The 18,097-nt window shown below is 33.8% G+C and overlaps 1 protein-coding gene across 3 annotated transcripts in view; it reads right to left on the reverse strand.

Moving 5' to 3' along the window:
* The window catches only part of AP3B1 (adaptor related protein complex 3 subunit beta 1), a 158,682-nt gene that overhangs the window by 87,878 nt on the left and 52,707 nt on the right, over positions 1–18,097 (reverse strand). For all 3 annotated transcript variants that reach the window (XM_026670594.2, XM_026670593.2, XM_087958307.1), the window contains exons 10-14: positions 14,914–14,968; positions 14,748–14,819; positions 12,818–12,880; positions 12,281–12,413; positions 9,710–9,819 (exon numbers count right to left, since the gene is read on the reverse strand). In XM_026670594.2, coding sequence (XP_026526379.1) covers positions 9,710–9,819; positions 12,281–12,413; positions 12,818–12,880; positions 14,748–14,819; positions 14,914–14,968 — 433 coding nt within the window. The remainder of the gene's footprint in view (positions 1–9,709; positions 9,820–12,280; positions 12,414–12,817; positions 12,881–14,747; positions 14,820–14,913; positions 14,969–18,097) is intronic.

An 18,097-nucleotide genomic window follows, 5' to 3' on the forward strand; every position in this document is an offset into this window, starting at 1 on the left:
GATATATTATTCCCCACAGAAAGGAGAAGCTGAGATGGTTAAAATGATTCTTTTATTCAAATAAAAGAATACATTTAATTTTGTCTCTAGTTTGAAATTGCTTCCGGATTTTGTACACTAGACAGACTTATTATTATAGAAATGGCTTGTATATACTATTGTGTAAAAGCAAAAAGTTGTGGTTGTAACTTTTTATTGTTACAGTTATTACCTTCAACTGTGTCAAAGAGAGATGGAAGTTGATGCCTTTTCTCTTTTTTTTCTCCCGTTACACTATACCTCCTCTTTCCCCCTTCTTCTCCTTTTACTTTTCCATGTATTTTTTTCTTTGTATTTTATACTTTGATAAACTAATTTCAAAAATTAAATCGAAAAAAGAGGGGGAGGTGGAAAGATATAGAGAACAGTTTGTTTTCCTATATGAAAAAAAAATCTATTATTTGTCAATCATGTCATTTATGTAATGGAGAAGATGACAATGATAACTTTGGATGAATAAGGCACAGGATTTCATGTAACAACTTTTCATATATTGGTCAAGGAATCTGGTGGAAGGAAAAGTCCAAGGTGGCTGAACTTTTCTAGAATAAGTCGTGTTTTTTTTCTTTTTTTCATAAAAGGAAAAAATAACCTAATTGGCCATTTGAATCCTCTAAAAATTTTCCCCACTACCAAATGGGCAGAGATGCCAGCCAGAGATCTCTATTGGAAAAGTTCTAGACTCTGAATGAAGAAGCATGAAAGACACTTTGTGTAAGGGATGAAGGTGTCAAAATAAGGACTAGTGCTGGTCAGACCAAAAAGTTATAAAACCAGCCTCTTATGAGAACCAGAATTAAGGCAAAGTCACTTTAAGATTTTTTGTAATACTTTCTTCCTTTCCCAGGCTTAATTTATGTTTTGTTAACTGCCATATTCCTTCTACAATGTCAGCTATATGATCCTGTTTATGCTGATATATGACTTTTTTGTTGGCAATGAAACAACTTACATAGCAGTATCAAGTCTTTTAAGAATAGAGATTTATATTTCAGCCTGATCTGAAATTTGACCCATATTGGGCTGCCTATCCCAGAAAATGGGACAGCTTTCTTTTTTGCCCTTGGTTTCAACAAAAACTCTAAGTATGGATTTATAAAACATCTGACAACCCTGAAGATGATGTGAGCTAATACAGATTTCTATATTCCAACTCCTGAGACAAAGGTATTAGTACAGGTATTCCTTGAGTTACAACAGTTCAATTAGTGACTGTTCAAAATTGCAATCCCCCTCGATCTTCCGGTAGCGCTCTCCTCAAAGACGTACTGAAGACCGCGATCGTCCACGGCTTTGATCCATGCTGCTCCGTCTGAGAGCCCCGTCCACCTGTTTTTGGGGCTGGAACCACCCGATAGGGGTGGCAAAGAAGGGGGAGACCACCAGCTGGTCCACATCTCCCCTCCCTAGCTAGGCATTTTACTCCCCTCCAAAGACGACCATAGCGGTGGTAAAATGGCCACCCTGAAGATGAAAAGCTGACTGGGACAAAGACTGTGCAGGAGCGGTGAAGGAGGACAGTATGGAGACTGGATCAAAGAATCACAATAAATGGACATAAGGTACCCTGGAATTAAGAGATTAAGAATTTTTTAAGAAATAGAGTCAAAGTGGCAACCAGAGAAAGTGAAAAAAAAATTGACAGCTGAAAGTGGCTTTGAACCTTGAAAGGAGTTATACTCAAGGAGGAAGTCAGAAAATATTTGTTTAAATTGGATAATATATGAATTGGCACCAAATAGGCATAAAAGCTGAACTTGAATGTGCTAAAAAATTGAAAATTTGGACTTATTGGACTTTCAAAACCTAAAAGCTCTAAATAGAGAAAAGAAAGTAGGAAAATAAAAGGGTGTGCGTGTGTAAATTGGACATAATAGAGAGAGCCATCTAATGGTAAAAGGAAAATTAGTGACTATTTTCTTTAAAAAAGGAGGTCTGGTTCTTGAAAAAGTAAAACTTGTTATAAAACAAGAGGAACTTTGTTGCAATAAAATAGAGACCTGCAAAGTGAAAGTGGAAATAAATTTAAAGAAGACAGAATGGAAAAAAAATACTTCGGGACTGTTTGGTAATTACAGTTAAAATTGAATGTATGGACATTGGACTATTTAACAACCTGGGGAAAATTGGAAAAAAAAGGATCTAATAATAGTAGACTGTTGGAAATAAACATTAAAGACGTTGGTGGAGTTAAATTACTGGACAATTGATTTGGACCTAACCACTAAAGAAAGGAACAAAGAAGATTTAAAAGAAGTGTACAAAAATGGCAGAACTTTTTTCGGAAATAAAAACAGAACTAAGAAATATAAAGGAAATACTATGGGAAAGAGAAGAAACATGCTGCACTGCCTTACAATTTATGAAAATGGTGATTTTGGAGAACAAAGAACAAGAAGAAGTGCCAAAAGGGGAGGAGTTGGTTACAGAAAATGCCAGCTTTAATCAACAAATGCAACAACGAACATTGAAATGGAAGGGGGGGAAATGGAAATTATACCCTGGAGGTTTGAGGAGACAATTAAAAAGGAAAAGGTTTGGAAAGCCAAACGAAGAAAAAGGAAACAGCAAAAACGGAAATTACAGAAGAAAGCATTAAAGAGAGAGAGGGAGATAAAAGAGTAAGAAATGGGAGGGAAAAACAAGGGGAAAAAGAGGTAATAAGAAAAAGAACCAGAGAGAAAGGGGATATGGGAATCAAATAAAAAGAAATTGCTTAGTCACGAGACACAAACATAATGGGTAGCTATGGATCTAAAAAAAGGGATTCTGCAAGGGACTGGGTAGAAATATTAATATATTTGAAATGTTAAATGATTTAGAAAGTAGCTATACTGATAGTTCTTTTTTGGGACTGTTATTGGATTATTTGCTATTTAAATTATACATAGATATAATTAGAATAAAAATGAAAAGGGGGAGATATGAAAGTACTATGAAGATTGTTATACAAACTAAACCAACATCAGTTTCTATGATATGATATTTGGAAGAATAACTGAATTAAAAGATAACTAAGGTAAATGCCATGTGGAATCTTTTTAAAGTATATATAAATCATGTAGTAGCTAAGAGATTATTATTATTAATTTAAAGTGATAATTAAAATAATGACATGTAAAATAAAATAATATGTTAAATATTATTATGAACAAGGGGAACTAATTAAATGATGTATAAAATAAAGGGGTGGCACACAAATTAGTAATTAATGGGGGAGGCTTTTGAATTTATTAATTATTGGAGTTATAATGGAATTTTTTGAATAATGAACCAAGAATATGCAATGAATTTACAAATATGACAGATACAAGTATAAGTACAAGGAGTATTGAATTAGAAATAAGAATTTTTAAAATTATATAAAGAAATTTGTATTAAAAAGAGAATAATTGAAGAAAAATAGAAAAAGTTTAAGACATGAAGAGAAATATGTGGAATAAATGTGAAGAATATTAGAGAAAATTTATAGAATTCATAAATGTAATGATATGATATGAAATGAATATGTAACTTTAAATATTGTATAAAGAATTTGTATTAAAAAGATAAGAGAATATTTGAAGAAAAAATGGAAAAATTAAGATATAAATAGAAAATACATGTAATGATATGTTATGAAACTGAGTATGAAAGGCGAAGATGTAACTAAGGTCATGTTTGTATGGAAATGTAAAAATCTGGAACCAAAATGTTCACTAAAAGAGACAATTTATGAAATATAAAAAATAAAAAACTTTGGGGGAAAAATTGCAGCCCCCTAAAAAAAAGTATTTACTCGGTTCCGAAGTTGCGTATATTGTAGCACCACAGCAGTCATTCATCCTTATGACCAAGCACAGAGACGGAGCAATATGGCCCCTGCCTATTCCCCCTTCATCCTTCCCTGCTGGGTCTCCACAGGCACTGGAACCTGCTTTGCTAGCATCCCGGATTTCATTTGCTCTCCCAACCCCAATTCCCTTTGTTTATTTACTTTTCAAAGAGCTACAGAACTCCAAAAGAGGCTGACCCATGTGGCAGAAAAGCTGGAGTCTTTTATTCAGATGCTGGTGAAGCTGTAAGAACATGAGATCTAAGGAAAAGAGCTTTGCCAGCATCTGAATAAAAGACTTCAGATTTTCTGCCATTGAGGCCAGTGTCCCTGAAGGCTTCATTTGGGCCCAGCCTGAGCAGCATCAAAGCAACCTCCTGCTTGCTGCTGACTAGTTGGTTTGAATGAGCAGCTTCAGAGATTGGGACATGAAGGCAGTGGCAGTAGCCAATCAACATGATTCAGCTCAATGACACAAAGGAAACATGGGAAAGCAACTATGGGGATCCCAAGGAACTATAAGCGAGCATGAGGCATCTCAGTGGGTCGGAGGACACTTTGGTGGCCTGTTTCAGCACTAGGTCCCACATGGCCTTCCTGCCAGCCATGCTGAAGAGGTGGGGCATCAAAGCAGGCACTGGAAAAGACTTGTCTGTATTTGCTTAGGTTTAGATTGTATAGATACAATCTACGTTATAAACTACAATGTACAATCTACAAGTGATCTCTACTAGATTATCTAATATAAAAATATTCTTAATGTCAAAGGGGTACATTATATGTTGCATTTATTGATTTAAAGACAGCTTTTCACTCAATTCACAGAAAAAGATTCTGGGCAAAGTTTATCACATCCTGTAATGGAATGTATGGATGACCTTGGGGAAAGAGAAGAAGAGATGCTCCCTAGGAAACAATCAGACAAAAAAGGCAGGAGGCTGCAGTTGCTTAATAGTCAGATAAAGAAACTTAGCAAAGGCCCTCTGTAATAGATCAAATAATTAAAAGCGGAGGCAGGAGGTCTTTGCTTTCGATTGGCGAGATTCTGTTAATGTAGCCTTACAATAAAGTGAATTAGTTCATCTTATTGTGTATCCTGTCAGATTTACCAGGGAGTGATGACACATCCTTTATATTTTGTCAGCTTCTACTTGAAACTTCACAAAAGCACTCAAATGTTTATTTACTTGACTGTTTATTTAATCATGCAGTTGATCATTTTTTTGCCTCCTTTGTTGTTCTAGTTATAGATGTTGATGGTTTTTACACTGTCACAAATAAATGATGAAAAAATGACCAGTCTAACTGGAACAGGCATCAGAGTTTAATTCACTGAATAGTATGTGTAGCCCCAAAAAACTAAGTGCTGAATTTCCAATATTGAAGGGCAAGTGATAACTGTTATGAGCAAATACACATGAAAATAAAATCCTTGCAGCCTTGTTCATATGCATGATGTGTCTTATTCAACTTCAGTCATGGAAAATAATACTAAACTGAAAAGGTCTTTAATATATATCAGGAAAAGGTTTCTTTTCAAATCTTCTATATAAACTCCTCCCTTGCCCTGAAGACAGCATTTCTTGAACAAACAAAGAAAATAATGGTTTTCATATAGTCTTTGAATCCTGGCTGTTACTCATTAATACATTCAAATGTATAGTGAGACAAAAAGGAGCCATAACTCATCTACTGTTTCGGTTCACTAATCTCATTTTTCTCAATATCCTGCCCTATCCACAGGGATATCAACTTTAAAAATATTCCTAATACGATTTACAAAAAAAAGGGTAGAATTTGTTTAACTGTGGTCAGCAAATGCCACTTTAAATCAAAGCTTACATGCTATTCTCAAGCAAAGTGATTCAATAACTTTTCACTAGTGAAAAGTTATGGAGCAGAAAACTAGTTACGAAACAAGAATCAAGCTTACTTTTATGAATTCCCTTGATTCACAAGTATCATGTATACATAATATTGTTAGGCATATTGTCTCATTTGACATTACTGGACATAGTAGGAATATCAGTTTTAGTACATTATTAGAAGCTTAAATAGTCCATTTAAAAATCTAAAAAAATATAACAGGTATTGGAGCAATGTTATATTTTACTGTGGAAGGTTTGCCAAAATATAAACCAGAGACTTTTAGGCAACTCACAGTTAAACGTAAGAATTTGGGCTTATGAGTAATGGGAAGCAATGGGAAGTTTAATCTGTTATTAAACAGGATAGTGCAATCCACTTATACATGTGCAAAAGGAAAAAGCCCTGTAACTACCTGAGAAATATAAGACATTGTTATTTTCAAGAAACTGCATCTACTTTGACACTGCCAAGAATTGCAGTATTAATCCTCATAATAAGTAGATATAGGGCGCATACAAGTAATATTTATTATAGCCTTTGGCCAATCAACAAAAAGCAACATATCCTATAGCTGAAGTGTGATACTTATATAAAATTCCTTCACCAAAGCCTATTTGAATGTGTTTCCCTCATCCATCCTGGAGAAAAGATTTTCAAAGCAGTAATCTTTTAATGGTAGACTGGCAAGGCAAAAACTGTCCATGCCTGCTAAATTTCTAACTTCTCTGAAAAGGTTCTGATATTTCCTTGAATACACCAGAAGAGGTTCTAATTTCTATTTTTTTTTTTAGATGGGTGCTCAAAAAGGGTGTCATACTAACATTACATCAAAATCTATCTTATTTGAACTTTTTAAAATAAAAATAATTAATATCCAATAGCACTATCATAAAATTTACCCTTTACAACCCGTATTCTGTATTGAAGTTCTATATTGCCAAATAATCTTGCTTGTTGGGGCTTGTAAGAGCTATTTCTCTTCACACGGACAACACAAAGAAACTTGGCACTATTTTAGTTTTTTTGAGGCCTATATCTGTAGTTAAACAAGTTATGTGCCACAATTTCCACCAGCAAACATGGGGACATTCTATGATAAAATATATTTTGGTCCACTGTTTCTTTTTAATTGGGATGATCAATATGTGACTCCCTGCAGTCTCCTACTGAGATTGTGTCAGTGAAACCCGGAGGCAAATTGGCTGAATTTGGGACCATGTTTTTGAATTTGGGGTGTTTAATGCATTCTATTCTATCCTTATAATTTCCTGAAAAGCTACAAAATGAGCCAACAATGTGTAAGTCTTGTGTCCCAAGAAGATCTGGAGTATGAATTCTGTCCACCCATCTTGAAAGTTATCATAACACTTATGTTCACAGAGTCATTAAAATCTCTGCTACTTTGTGCTCAAAAGCTCTAATCTCAGAGAGATACTCTTATCTAATCAGGAATATCAAAGTCTGTCACTAGAAAGTTACCACTGCGATTTGTCATACCTGTTACTATATTCATTTCTTTTAATAGCAATCCATTATAAACAGATATTTTGCAATATTTATATTTGCATTTTATTGTCATATGGATAAAACATCCATAAATAAAGATTTACAGATACAGAAAATGACAGACTAAACAGAGGCATTGAGGAATTGTTAAACAAGGGAAGTTTTAAATGCTTTAGTCTATTTATAAAATTAAGTATGACAAGACTGGTGTTATTAGTACATAGTGAGAATTGGATTATTTCTAATGTTCCAAAAGGTACACTGCATTAAGACCTTACTCCCAAAATATCATTGAAATTGGGCTAAAGAATAGTAACTGAATGCTACATTAATTAAGTAGAAAAGGTATAGTCACCTGGCAGAACCAAAGTTACTTCTACATAAGAATGCAGGAGTAACTTAAATATTAAGACAGATTAGCTCAAGAGCTACATTTGCAATGTTATAAGAAATATCTCATAATATTATTAAAGTCTTTTGAAAGACTGTAAAGACTACCTGTGTATATTACATTTATATGAATATACAACAATGAATATGTTCTATTGTAAGAAAAGAGTTTATCATTTTCATTAAATGTTGGCCAAATAGCCCCAATGGGAACAATAAAACTTGCAGGAGAGTGGGGAGAAGGAGGGGGAGAGAACGAGAAGAAGAACAAGAAGAAGGAGAAATCTGTTGCTCTTATTTGTGAGCAGAAGCATCCTTTGGCTAGAACTCTCCTCTGCAAATAGATTTAATCTATCCATCTAATCTTAAAGGTCAGGATGCATTCTTGCTTCCCTTGTCTGTGTTATCCATAAATAATCAACACACAGTCTTAAAATAGGAAGTTAATTGATCCTTTTCCTGGCTTTTCCTGAATTATATGTAAGGACCCTGAATGTGTAAGAATAAAGAAAATAATACATTGAGTACACATTTCTGTTTTGTATTATTCTTGAAGATCAAGCAAGATTGTAAAATATACTCTCTGTTATTTCATATGCATAGACAAATAGTTAAGGGTATTTTTCAATCCTGGGGATTATGTACAGTGGCTTTACAAATGAAGGAAATTAAGTTCTAAACCAGGAATAAACACGATGTAATATTTATCACATGAAGCACCTAATATACTCCACTTCACATAACTTATGAAAAATTATGGTGATGACATAGAATCTCAGATAAAAACAGCTACATCTGAGAATATTTTGCTATCCTTCATATTACAACCTGAGAGTTTTAAGAACAATTCTTATAAAGCACGGATTTAGTCATCTTATTTGCTTTGATAAGATTTTTCAAGATAAACCTGAATACAACTGTGCTGCAATGCATTAATACAAAATGTAATCAATACAAAGCAAATGCTAATTTGCCTGAAGGTTTGAGAAATATATCATAATCAAAATAATCACAACTCCATCAAAACATTTATGGATAGATGTAACTGTGACTTAAGTTTACACTAAAATAAACCTATCCACTTATACCTTAGTATGATAAAATTGCATCTCATGGGAGAAATGAAACCATATTTTGTCCCATCACACTACTGATTTTTTTTCAGATCCAAATTTCTCAGAAAAGGATTACCATATGTTCATACGTATGTATATAAGTCTGCTTATATACACTCACACTCGTTCATATATAACATATATTAAAGACTACATACAATATACTTGTCATTCTATTAGAAAATGTAGATTAGAGGTCAAGATAATAGATCATTCAGTAATAACACAAAGGGCAAAGGGCAAAATGTAGTAGATCTTAAGATCATACAGGCTAATACTGCAAATTTAGTGTTGATGTTATTTATGTATTACATTAGGAACTCATTAGCCACTCTGCACTTCCTGTCAGGTCATCAAGAATATTTAGGCACACCCAAACATTTTTCTTCTGTAACTACTTCTTGACATGGAAAAGGTTTATCCTGGATGAACCTTTAGGATGATATGGTTTCTGTATCTGTCTGATCCTAGAAACATACATGTGGCTGAAATGAGATGCAGATAGTGTTGGGTTGTATTCCAAGCACTTTTTCCAAATCGAATCTGAAGCATTAGGAGATAAATATTAATACAGTTTTTGTCTAATATTAATAACACTTAATTTGCAGGTTAACACTTTTGAACCATTCATAAACTTACAGATGGATGGCACCATAAACATTGAAACGTATGTTTGGTTTATAAAAGTATTAATACAATCCCTATGTACAATTTTTGCATTTCAAATTATTAACAAATATAGTTAAAAAAGATCTTGTATCTTTCATATTTTGTTTCTATGTGTGTGTTCATGTGTATATTTTAATGTATACAGAACACTGATTTTCCCATTTACTGTAGAAGGTACGTAGAATACACAAACTGAATTCAAGTTATAATTTGTTAGATAATTATCTTGAACAAATGAAATTCAGAGAATTTTTGGTTAAAAAAATCTAAATACCATAGTATAATCATATAAATACTCAGTACTTACAGTTATATTGTCAAGGAGCCTGGCCATGTGTTTAATTATTTCACTATGGTGTGCTGGTTGTGTTTGCAGCAGCTTCTTAATTACTACTATGCTTTCTGCTACTACTATTTCTGGTAAAATAAAAGAATAAAATACATTTTTAAAAGATATGCATCATAGTCAAATAATTAGAAAATTTGTATTTATTTCTAAAATATGTTGTGACAAAACAGAATATCCTCTAATATTCAGCTTAGTAGTTTGTGAATATCCTGCACTTCTGCAGAACAGTAAATCTATTAGGACAGTCAGTCTTATCACTGTGAACAAAGTTGTTTGTTTTTAGTCAAGACTGGATACCAGTTCCACAAAATCAGGCAAGATGAGTGGGGCAATATAAACTTTGATAGTTTTGAGTTTATGACCCCGAGGAATTGGATATGTTTGATTTGAATGTGAATTTAAACAGGTTACAAGGACATAGAAAAAGATATTGCACTAGACACACAAAAGAAACCAGCTGATGTCTGAATAATTAAAAGGGATATACAAATAACAAATAAAGTGACCTAGATAACTTTCCGATATTGGATTTACAGAAGAGGCTTGTTAATGCTTTGAAGGATTTTGGAGAGAACTATGTTCAGACTAAATCTAAACAAGATGGAGTTGCTGTTCATCCATAGGGACCTTGGCCTCCCAGTTGTTGCTGTTGATGGGGTCATAGCCCATTGATGGAGAAGTCTGGAACTTGTGGGTTCTCTTCAAGTTAAAGCTCCTACTTCAACAGCAGGATGAAGGGTCTGGTCAGGGAGATATTTGCCCAACTTCACTGGTATGCTAGTTCTTGGACAATTTAGTCCAGGAAACAGAAACTCCTGCTCTTGTCAAATGGTCGAATTAGGTAACTGTCACAGATGCAGCTGGTATAATTGCAGAAGATAGACTGCTGGTAGATGGACCTAACTAATACAGAATAACACTGATTTTTTAATTATTTAGTTGGTTGTCAATTGGCTTTGACTCATGGTTTTGTGCAGACTACAGTGTGCACATGTGTCATCTCTCCTGTGGAAGCTGCATTGGTTGCTGATTTGCTTCCAGATGCAATTCAAAGTGCTGGTTGTCACCTTTAAAGCTCTTCATGTCTTGGGATCAGGTTATCTGAGGGATAACCTCTTCCGAGGTGGTAAAATGAGGACCCAGCTTATTGGGGTCAATATGCTTACTTCATAAACCGCTTAAAGAGGGATATAAAGTACTGTGAAGTGGTATATAAGTCTAAATTTATTATTTGATTATTTTCTTCTATTAGTTTTATTTTATATACAGTATATGATGTTTTTATATTTGTGTAAGCCACCTTGAGTTGCCATGTGCAAATAGGCGGCAATATAAATTTTCTAAAATAAATAAATAAATTCAAATTGCCAGATACTATCAATGAAGTACTTCAAGACAAGGTATTACATTAGGGAACGCATTAGCTAAAGTGACTCTGCTCTTCCTGTCAGGTCATCAATGCACCTCTTTCATGAAATGAAGTGACATGGATTGGACTAGGTTATATTCTTTTCAGTTTATTTGTACTTTATTTTTATACTATAAGCCCAAAATCAATTGGAGGCAGGTGTGCCAAAATCAAATAACTAATAAAATTGTGAAACTGGTTCAGAGTAAAAAAAAAAAATCATGATAAATAGGTTGGTATGTAAGTAAACAAATAAATTAAATAGTGAAAAGAGATGGAAAAGATACTTAAGCACACTCACAACTTTTATTTTTCTTCTATAACTACTTCTCCAAATGGAAAAGATTTGCCCTGGATTCTAAGTACATTTGTGCAATGGAATTTAAGGAAGAGAGCAGCAGATGGACATAATTATTTCTGTCTATTAATTCTTCTCTACAAATCCCCCCTTCCTGAAATTTTTTGATTTAGGAAATATTGCTATTCAGAAGACATTGTTGAAATCTGTAACTTTAATATAACTATAAAATAATGCAAATATGAAGCTATATTTTGAAACACATACTTATGTGTGTAATATCGGAAATAGCAAAATAAAGTACTTCAGCATTTGAAAAGACAGATTTTAATAGTCAAAGTGGTATAATTGCACAGAAAAGCATCAGTAATAATTTGGACACCCAATGAGACTATAAATATACTACATATCTCTGATTTTTCTGATCTATATATTAAAGAAGAAAATGAATTATGAACTCTGTGCATATTTATTAATGGCTAGTTTAAACAGGTTTATATGCTTCTTTAGTAACACAAAAAGCTCACATTTCTCTGCTTATAGCACCCTCTGTAGTACAGCTACTTTAATGCAACAGTGGAAAATGAATTTATATTCTATATGAAAGCCTGGATATTAGTACATCAAGGTTAATCTTTGCAAAAAAATCAGAATCATTTTAAAGATTCTGAAATAGGTGCAATGCTACTATTTGTCCTACACTCATGTTGTTTAGGGGAATTGACATTTCTCTGTAGTCCTCTAATAAGGTTCTACTATAGAATGTTACTAGAAAATAAAAGTGTTCATTCATTCAGAAGACAAAATGGAATAATTAACTTACCATCCCTATTGGACAGCAAACATACCAAGCCATTTAGGCACGTGTCAGTCACTTCTGAGATGTTGGTTGCACATCTGCCTATTGCCTGGATTGTAGCTGCAGCAAATTGCTTATCTTGGCTTTTCACATAGGTCTGAAGAAAACAAGAAATTCATTATCTCATCAGTTTAAGAAAGCCATACCTCGGAAACTAGCTTCAGTGCTTAGTAACAGTTGTGGGGATAGAGGATGTGCAAGCTGTAGTTATTCAAAACATATCAGAAGGAATCAGTCTATTTTCATGTATAATAGTAATGCAGAGTAACTCAATAACAAGTATTAGTCTGAGCACAAAAATAGCTTGGTTCATATGTTGTTTCAGAAATGTTTCAATCTATTAAATTAGCATAGCCTAAGGAAAGCCAGACAAGGAAAAAAATACTTTGAAGGAACATAAATTATGGGTGCCTTTACATATATGGCCACTAACAACCAGTTTAGTTTAAATCTGAACATCAGAGATAATGGCATAAATAAAAATATAAATAGAGCACAAACCTGAAATTCTCTAAGAAGAGTTGATATATTAGCTTCATTTGCTAGGTTAGTTAAAATTTCAAGCTAGAAAACAAGGTAAAATGTTAAATAATAGGGATATAACAATTATATTCTATTTCTTATAAACCATTGAAAACTGTAAATATAAGATAGTCTTGTAAAATTAAAAATGGGAAGATATAAGCTCTAATTTTGTATCTGCTAAAACAATATTTTTTCCAGAACTGAAGAAATCATACTAAAGACAATATAATTTCTATCTATGCATCATAAAATATTTTGCACTGAAGGAAGTCCTAAACTCATGCTAGGCAAGCTGAAGCTTTTACGTCAGTTATGGAAGCTTCCTAATATAGAATAGAATAAAATAAAATTCTTTATTGGCCAAATATGATTGGACACATAGGGAATTTGTCTCCAGTGCATAAGCTCACAGTGTATATATAAACAGCAATATGTCATAAATCATAGTTACAATAAATTTTAATTATAAAAAATTATAAAAAATATTTCTGGTCTTCCAGAAGCATTATCAACACTTATTAAAAATAAAAGATGGCTGAGACCCAGTGCTTTGACCATGTGTCTACCTACCAAAACAAACGCAAAAGTTAAAGTGGGTTAATATTTAATCCAGGAAGACTAGAAAAAACCAAGATTCCAATAGTAGCATTCAAGCAACAAAATTACTGTGGCTCTTTCCTTCTAGATTTTCAGAATTTAGAAACCTTTCATTTGTGAAGATCTTACAAATTGATCTTGAGTAAAAATAGATCTGTAATCAAATCTCCTGTTTCTCAACTACTTGAGGGGGAAGACCTCAAGTGATGATACCACTGTTTAACACTTGCTTGTGACTCAGCTGTTTCATCCATCCATTCTGGTCATTCTTGATGTGTTGCACTGCAGGTTATTAGGAATAGGGTACTTCTTCCATCTCTTTTGATCAAGTAAGCCCTCAGTTATTGATCTTATGATATTAGTCACTTATATAAGTATCTGCTGCCTAAGACTAGGCTGGGAAATATTTGAAGAGATAGATAAGCTATCCATATCTCCAACCAGTAAGTACAATGAGAAACTTTCTGTCCAAAGCATTTTCTCTGTATTATCAGTCAAGAACATTTATTCCTCTCTCAAAAGAGTTCCAATTCATCACTAATGCTAATAATTAGACTTCCTAAATCATCCCCTTGGAAAAAAGTGAAACCTTTATTTAATAATCTGCTATTTTATGTACAACATACAAAAACTTTGTTTGGACTTAACTTCCTACCCCATCCCTGCGATAAAGGGCATGTTTGTTGTTTCTGAAGTTCTACAGTACATAGATTGTAGCCATTTTTGCATGTGCATTAGCGTTTTCCTTTTATACATTTACAAGTCACTTTTTCCCAACCCAGAAAAAGGGAGGTGCTTGAGCTCTCCAGTGCTGCCTGTCTTCTTCTTGAATGTAGAGCAGAAAAAGAAGAGATCTTGAATGAAGTGGTTCCTTTGCATAACTTCAGTGTATATACCATTTCCTCCATGCTGTTTTCTTAACATGATTCTTCATTAATCACCTCTTCCTGAGAGAACATCAAGTTCTGGTTTCAGTGTCCTATTCTCCCTCTTACTCTGTTCTGCAGAATCCACTTGGAGTGAGTCACTTGGGTAACTTCTTGGTGTGTTTTTCTTGGGGATTGATGAAAGACTAAATGGAAGAGTCTTGAACTAACACTTATTTGGGTAGTAAAAATATCTCATGAATGTTCAATGAAATGTTGAATGGAAATTTGACATATGTCTGTAACAGATCTATGAAAAACAACATGTCTCTTGGGTGAGTTGCTTCTGCTGTAAATCTCAGTAACTAGATTCACATATAAAAACGTATTTATTTTTAAAGATTAACTATAGGGTTAACATATTAGCAAAATACTAAGTATACCTTTAATGTCTTGATCATAGTTGGATCAGTTGACCTAATATAAAAACTCTTCAAGTAAGGCTCAAACAGCCCCTGGATGGGGGAAAAAATACAACAAGAAATCAATGTCAAAAAATGTGGAGATCAAAATGAAGTATTTTGAATGTATAAAGTCAATATGTCAAACCTTGCGCTGGATCGACATTGTTGCTATATTCTGGAGAACAATATACTGTACTTCCCTAAAAGTGAATGAAATATGATTAATATCTTGCTTAATTATTTCTTCATGAGAACTATGTAATGAAAAATAAACTGAATATAAAATGATAAGACAATGCTTTTTTATAGAAATATTAGTAAGTTACTTACATATATATTTTATACAACTGAATTTGACAAATATTATTTACACAGTAACTCATAATATGAATACCGTCATAAGTGTATGCAGAAATGCAAGGGGTTAGTTATATCCACAATTAAAACTAATTTTATTAGAAGATGAAAGCTATACTGAAATGACTAAAATCTTATTCCATTGATAGAACAGTAATTTTATTCAATATTACTGAAAATATTATAATAGACTCCTAAATTTGCATGTGAAATCCCTGATTAAACCTAGATTCTCAAATTAAATTTAAAGATTATCTTGTTTGATTTCATTTTAATATGCACCAGTAATGTGGAAAATATAAGGATTGACAAGAAATAGCATTTAGTAGTAGTAAAAGAGTTTAGAGAAATCTTGTGGTCCATTATTCTTATTCCACATAAGGAGATCGCAATATTGTTTAGTGATTTTTTTGGTTTGGTAGAACAGAGTTCCCCAACCTTTTCAGCTTTACGGACTGACGGAGGGGAGTGGGAGAAGGGATGGGTCAGCATAAGCACTGGGCAAATGCACATGTGCAACTCCATTTGCGAGAGTGGCAGGCACATACACCTGCCACTCACGCAAATGGAGCGCCATCTCCGTGGTACGGTTCTGAAAGGCTCAAGGCCAGGTAGGGGTTACAGTCTGGGAGCTGGGGACCCCGTGGTAGAATATATGAACCAACCCCACAACAGAAACTAGTATAACTCTAATGAATACCTTTCTAGATCATGTTAAGCCAAAACTAAAAAAATATAGCTCAGTTTTGTTTCATATGAATTAGATATGTAGTTGTAACAATTTCTGAGACTCAAGCAAATTTATACTTAATGTGCTACTATATTATTATCTATATTAGTTCCTCTAAAAGTTTGATAAAATCGTTCATTCAGAATATAATGGTACTCTAATATTCATACGTCCACACAAAAATCAACACAACGATGTGATCCCCAATTATAACTTCAAAAAAGGCAATTATGATCTTATCGACAACGATCTCTCATCTCTTGATTGGCAATTTCTATTCACTGGATACAATACTGTTGAAGACCATTACAACATATTTTTACTTGAAGTCAAAAGAGTCCTCAAACTATATGTACCAATAAAAACCAGAAAAAAAACAGATTACTCATAACAATAAGGAAGCTTCAATCCCAAAAGAGATCACTTTGGTGGAAAAACAAATCTGGTTACGTTGTCAACTTCAAAAGCCGATACAAAAATTTATGCCACCAGATAAAGACTGAATGCACCAATTATCACATTAAACAAGAGGAAAACCTTCTATGCACCAATTCCACCTGTGCTTTCTAAAATTTTGTAAACAACAAACTAAAAGACTCAAGGTCCATCCCACCCCTGAAAGGACCTAATCGTAAAGACTGCAATGATGACACCATTAAAGCCAACATCTTTAACACATTTTTTGGCTCAGTATTTGTAAACAGCAATGGATCATGCCCAGTATTTCCTAGTCGAACCACAGACAACTACAATGATCTAATACATATCGATTTTATAGAAGACAATGTTGAAAAAGCACTACGCAATCTAAAACCATCTCTATCTATTGCACCAGATGGAATATGTGCCTACTTCTTAAAAAAGCTATCCAATGCCATAGCAGAACCTTTAAGCATAATCTTTGAAAAATCTTTCAGGACCAGCTCCTTGCCAAAACTATGGTCACAAGCCACGGTCATCCCCATCTTCAAAAAGGGAGACCCCAGCCTAGTTGAAAATTACAGACCAATCTCTTTATGCTGCGTTACCTGTAAAGTCATGCAATCAATTATTAACCAATCCATTATCCTCCACTTAGAGACAAACAACCTACTCTCTAATAAACAATTTGGTTTCAGAAAAAAGCTATCCTGCAATCTGCAACTCTTACACTGCAAAAACATATGGACTACACAACTCGATCAGAGCAAAGCAATAGACGCAATTTACATAGATTTCTGTAAAGCCTTTGATTCAGTGGTACACGACAAACTACTCCTAAAACTAAAATCTTATGGTATCTCTGGACACCTGCATAACTGGATAGAAGCATTCCTGTCAAACAGACAACAAATGGCCAAATTGGGAATGTCCTATCAAATTCTGTACCTGTCAATAGTGGTGTCCCTCAAGGCGGTATTCTAGGACCAACTCTCTTCATACTCTACATAAATGACCTCTGTGATCATATTAAGAGCAACTGCGTCCTCTTCGCTGACGATGTAAAGCTATTCAACACCATAGACAATACTGCTACCCTTCAAAAAGGCCTTGACTATGTATCAGAATGGTCAAACAAATGGCAACTTCAAATCTCAACAAACAAATGTCTTACATACTGGCAAAAAAAAACCCAGAAAATAAAATACAGGCTGAATAGTCAAGACCTTGTTGATGATCCAAACTCTGTCAAGGACCTTGGAGTATTCATCTCTAATGATCTAAGTGCTAGAGCCCACTGTAGCTACATAGCCAAAAAGGCATTAAGAGTTGTTAACCTAATCTTACATAGCTTTTTCTCTGGTAATATTACACTACTAACTAGAGCATACAAAACATTTGCTAGACCAATACTTGAGTAGAGCATCAGTCTGGAACCCACATTACGTATCTGATATTAACACAGTTGAGAAAGTCCAGAAATATTTCACAAGAAGAGTTCTACATTCCTCTACTCGTTGCAGAATACCTTATGCCACCAGACTTGAAATTCTAGACCTAGAAAACCTAGAACTACGCCGCCTTTGGTCCGATCTAAGTATAAAAAATCATACATCGCAATGCCCTACCAGTCAATGAATACTTCATCTTTAACCATAACAACACAAGAGCAAACAATAGATACAAACTTAAGGTTAATCACACCAAACTTGATTGCAGGAAATACGACTTCAGCAACAGAGTGGTCGGTGTCTGGAATACTCTACTTGACTCTGTGGTTTCTTTCCCAAACCCCAAAAACTTTAACCTTAGACTTTCTACG

The sequence above is a fragment of the Notechis scutatus genome, chromosome 2, assembly GCF_049901735.1.
Source record: "Notechis scutatus isolate UNSWTSFEM ecotype Mainland chromosome 2, rNotScu1.2, whole genome shotgun sequence".
NCBI lineage: Eukaryota > Metazoa > Chordata > Lepidosauria > Squamata > Elapidae > Notechis > Notechis scutatus.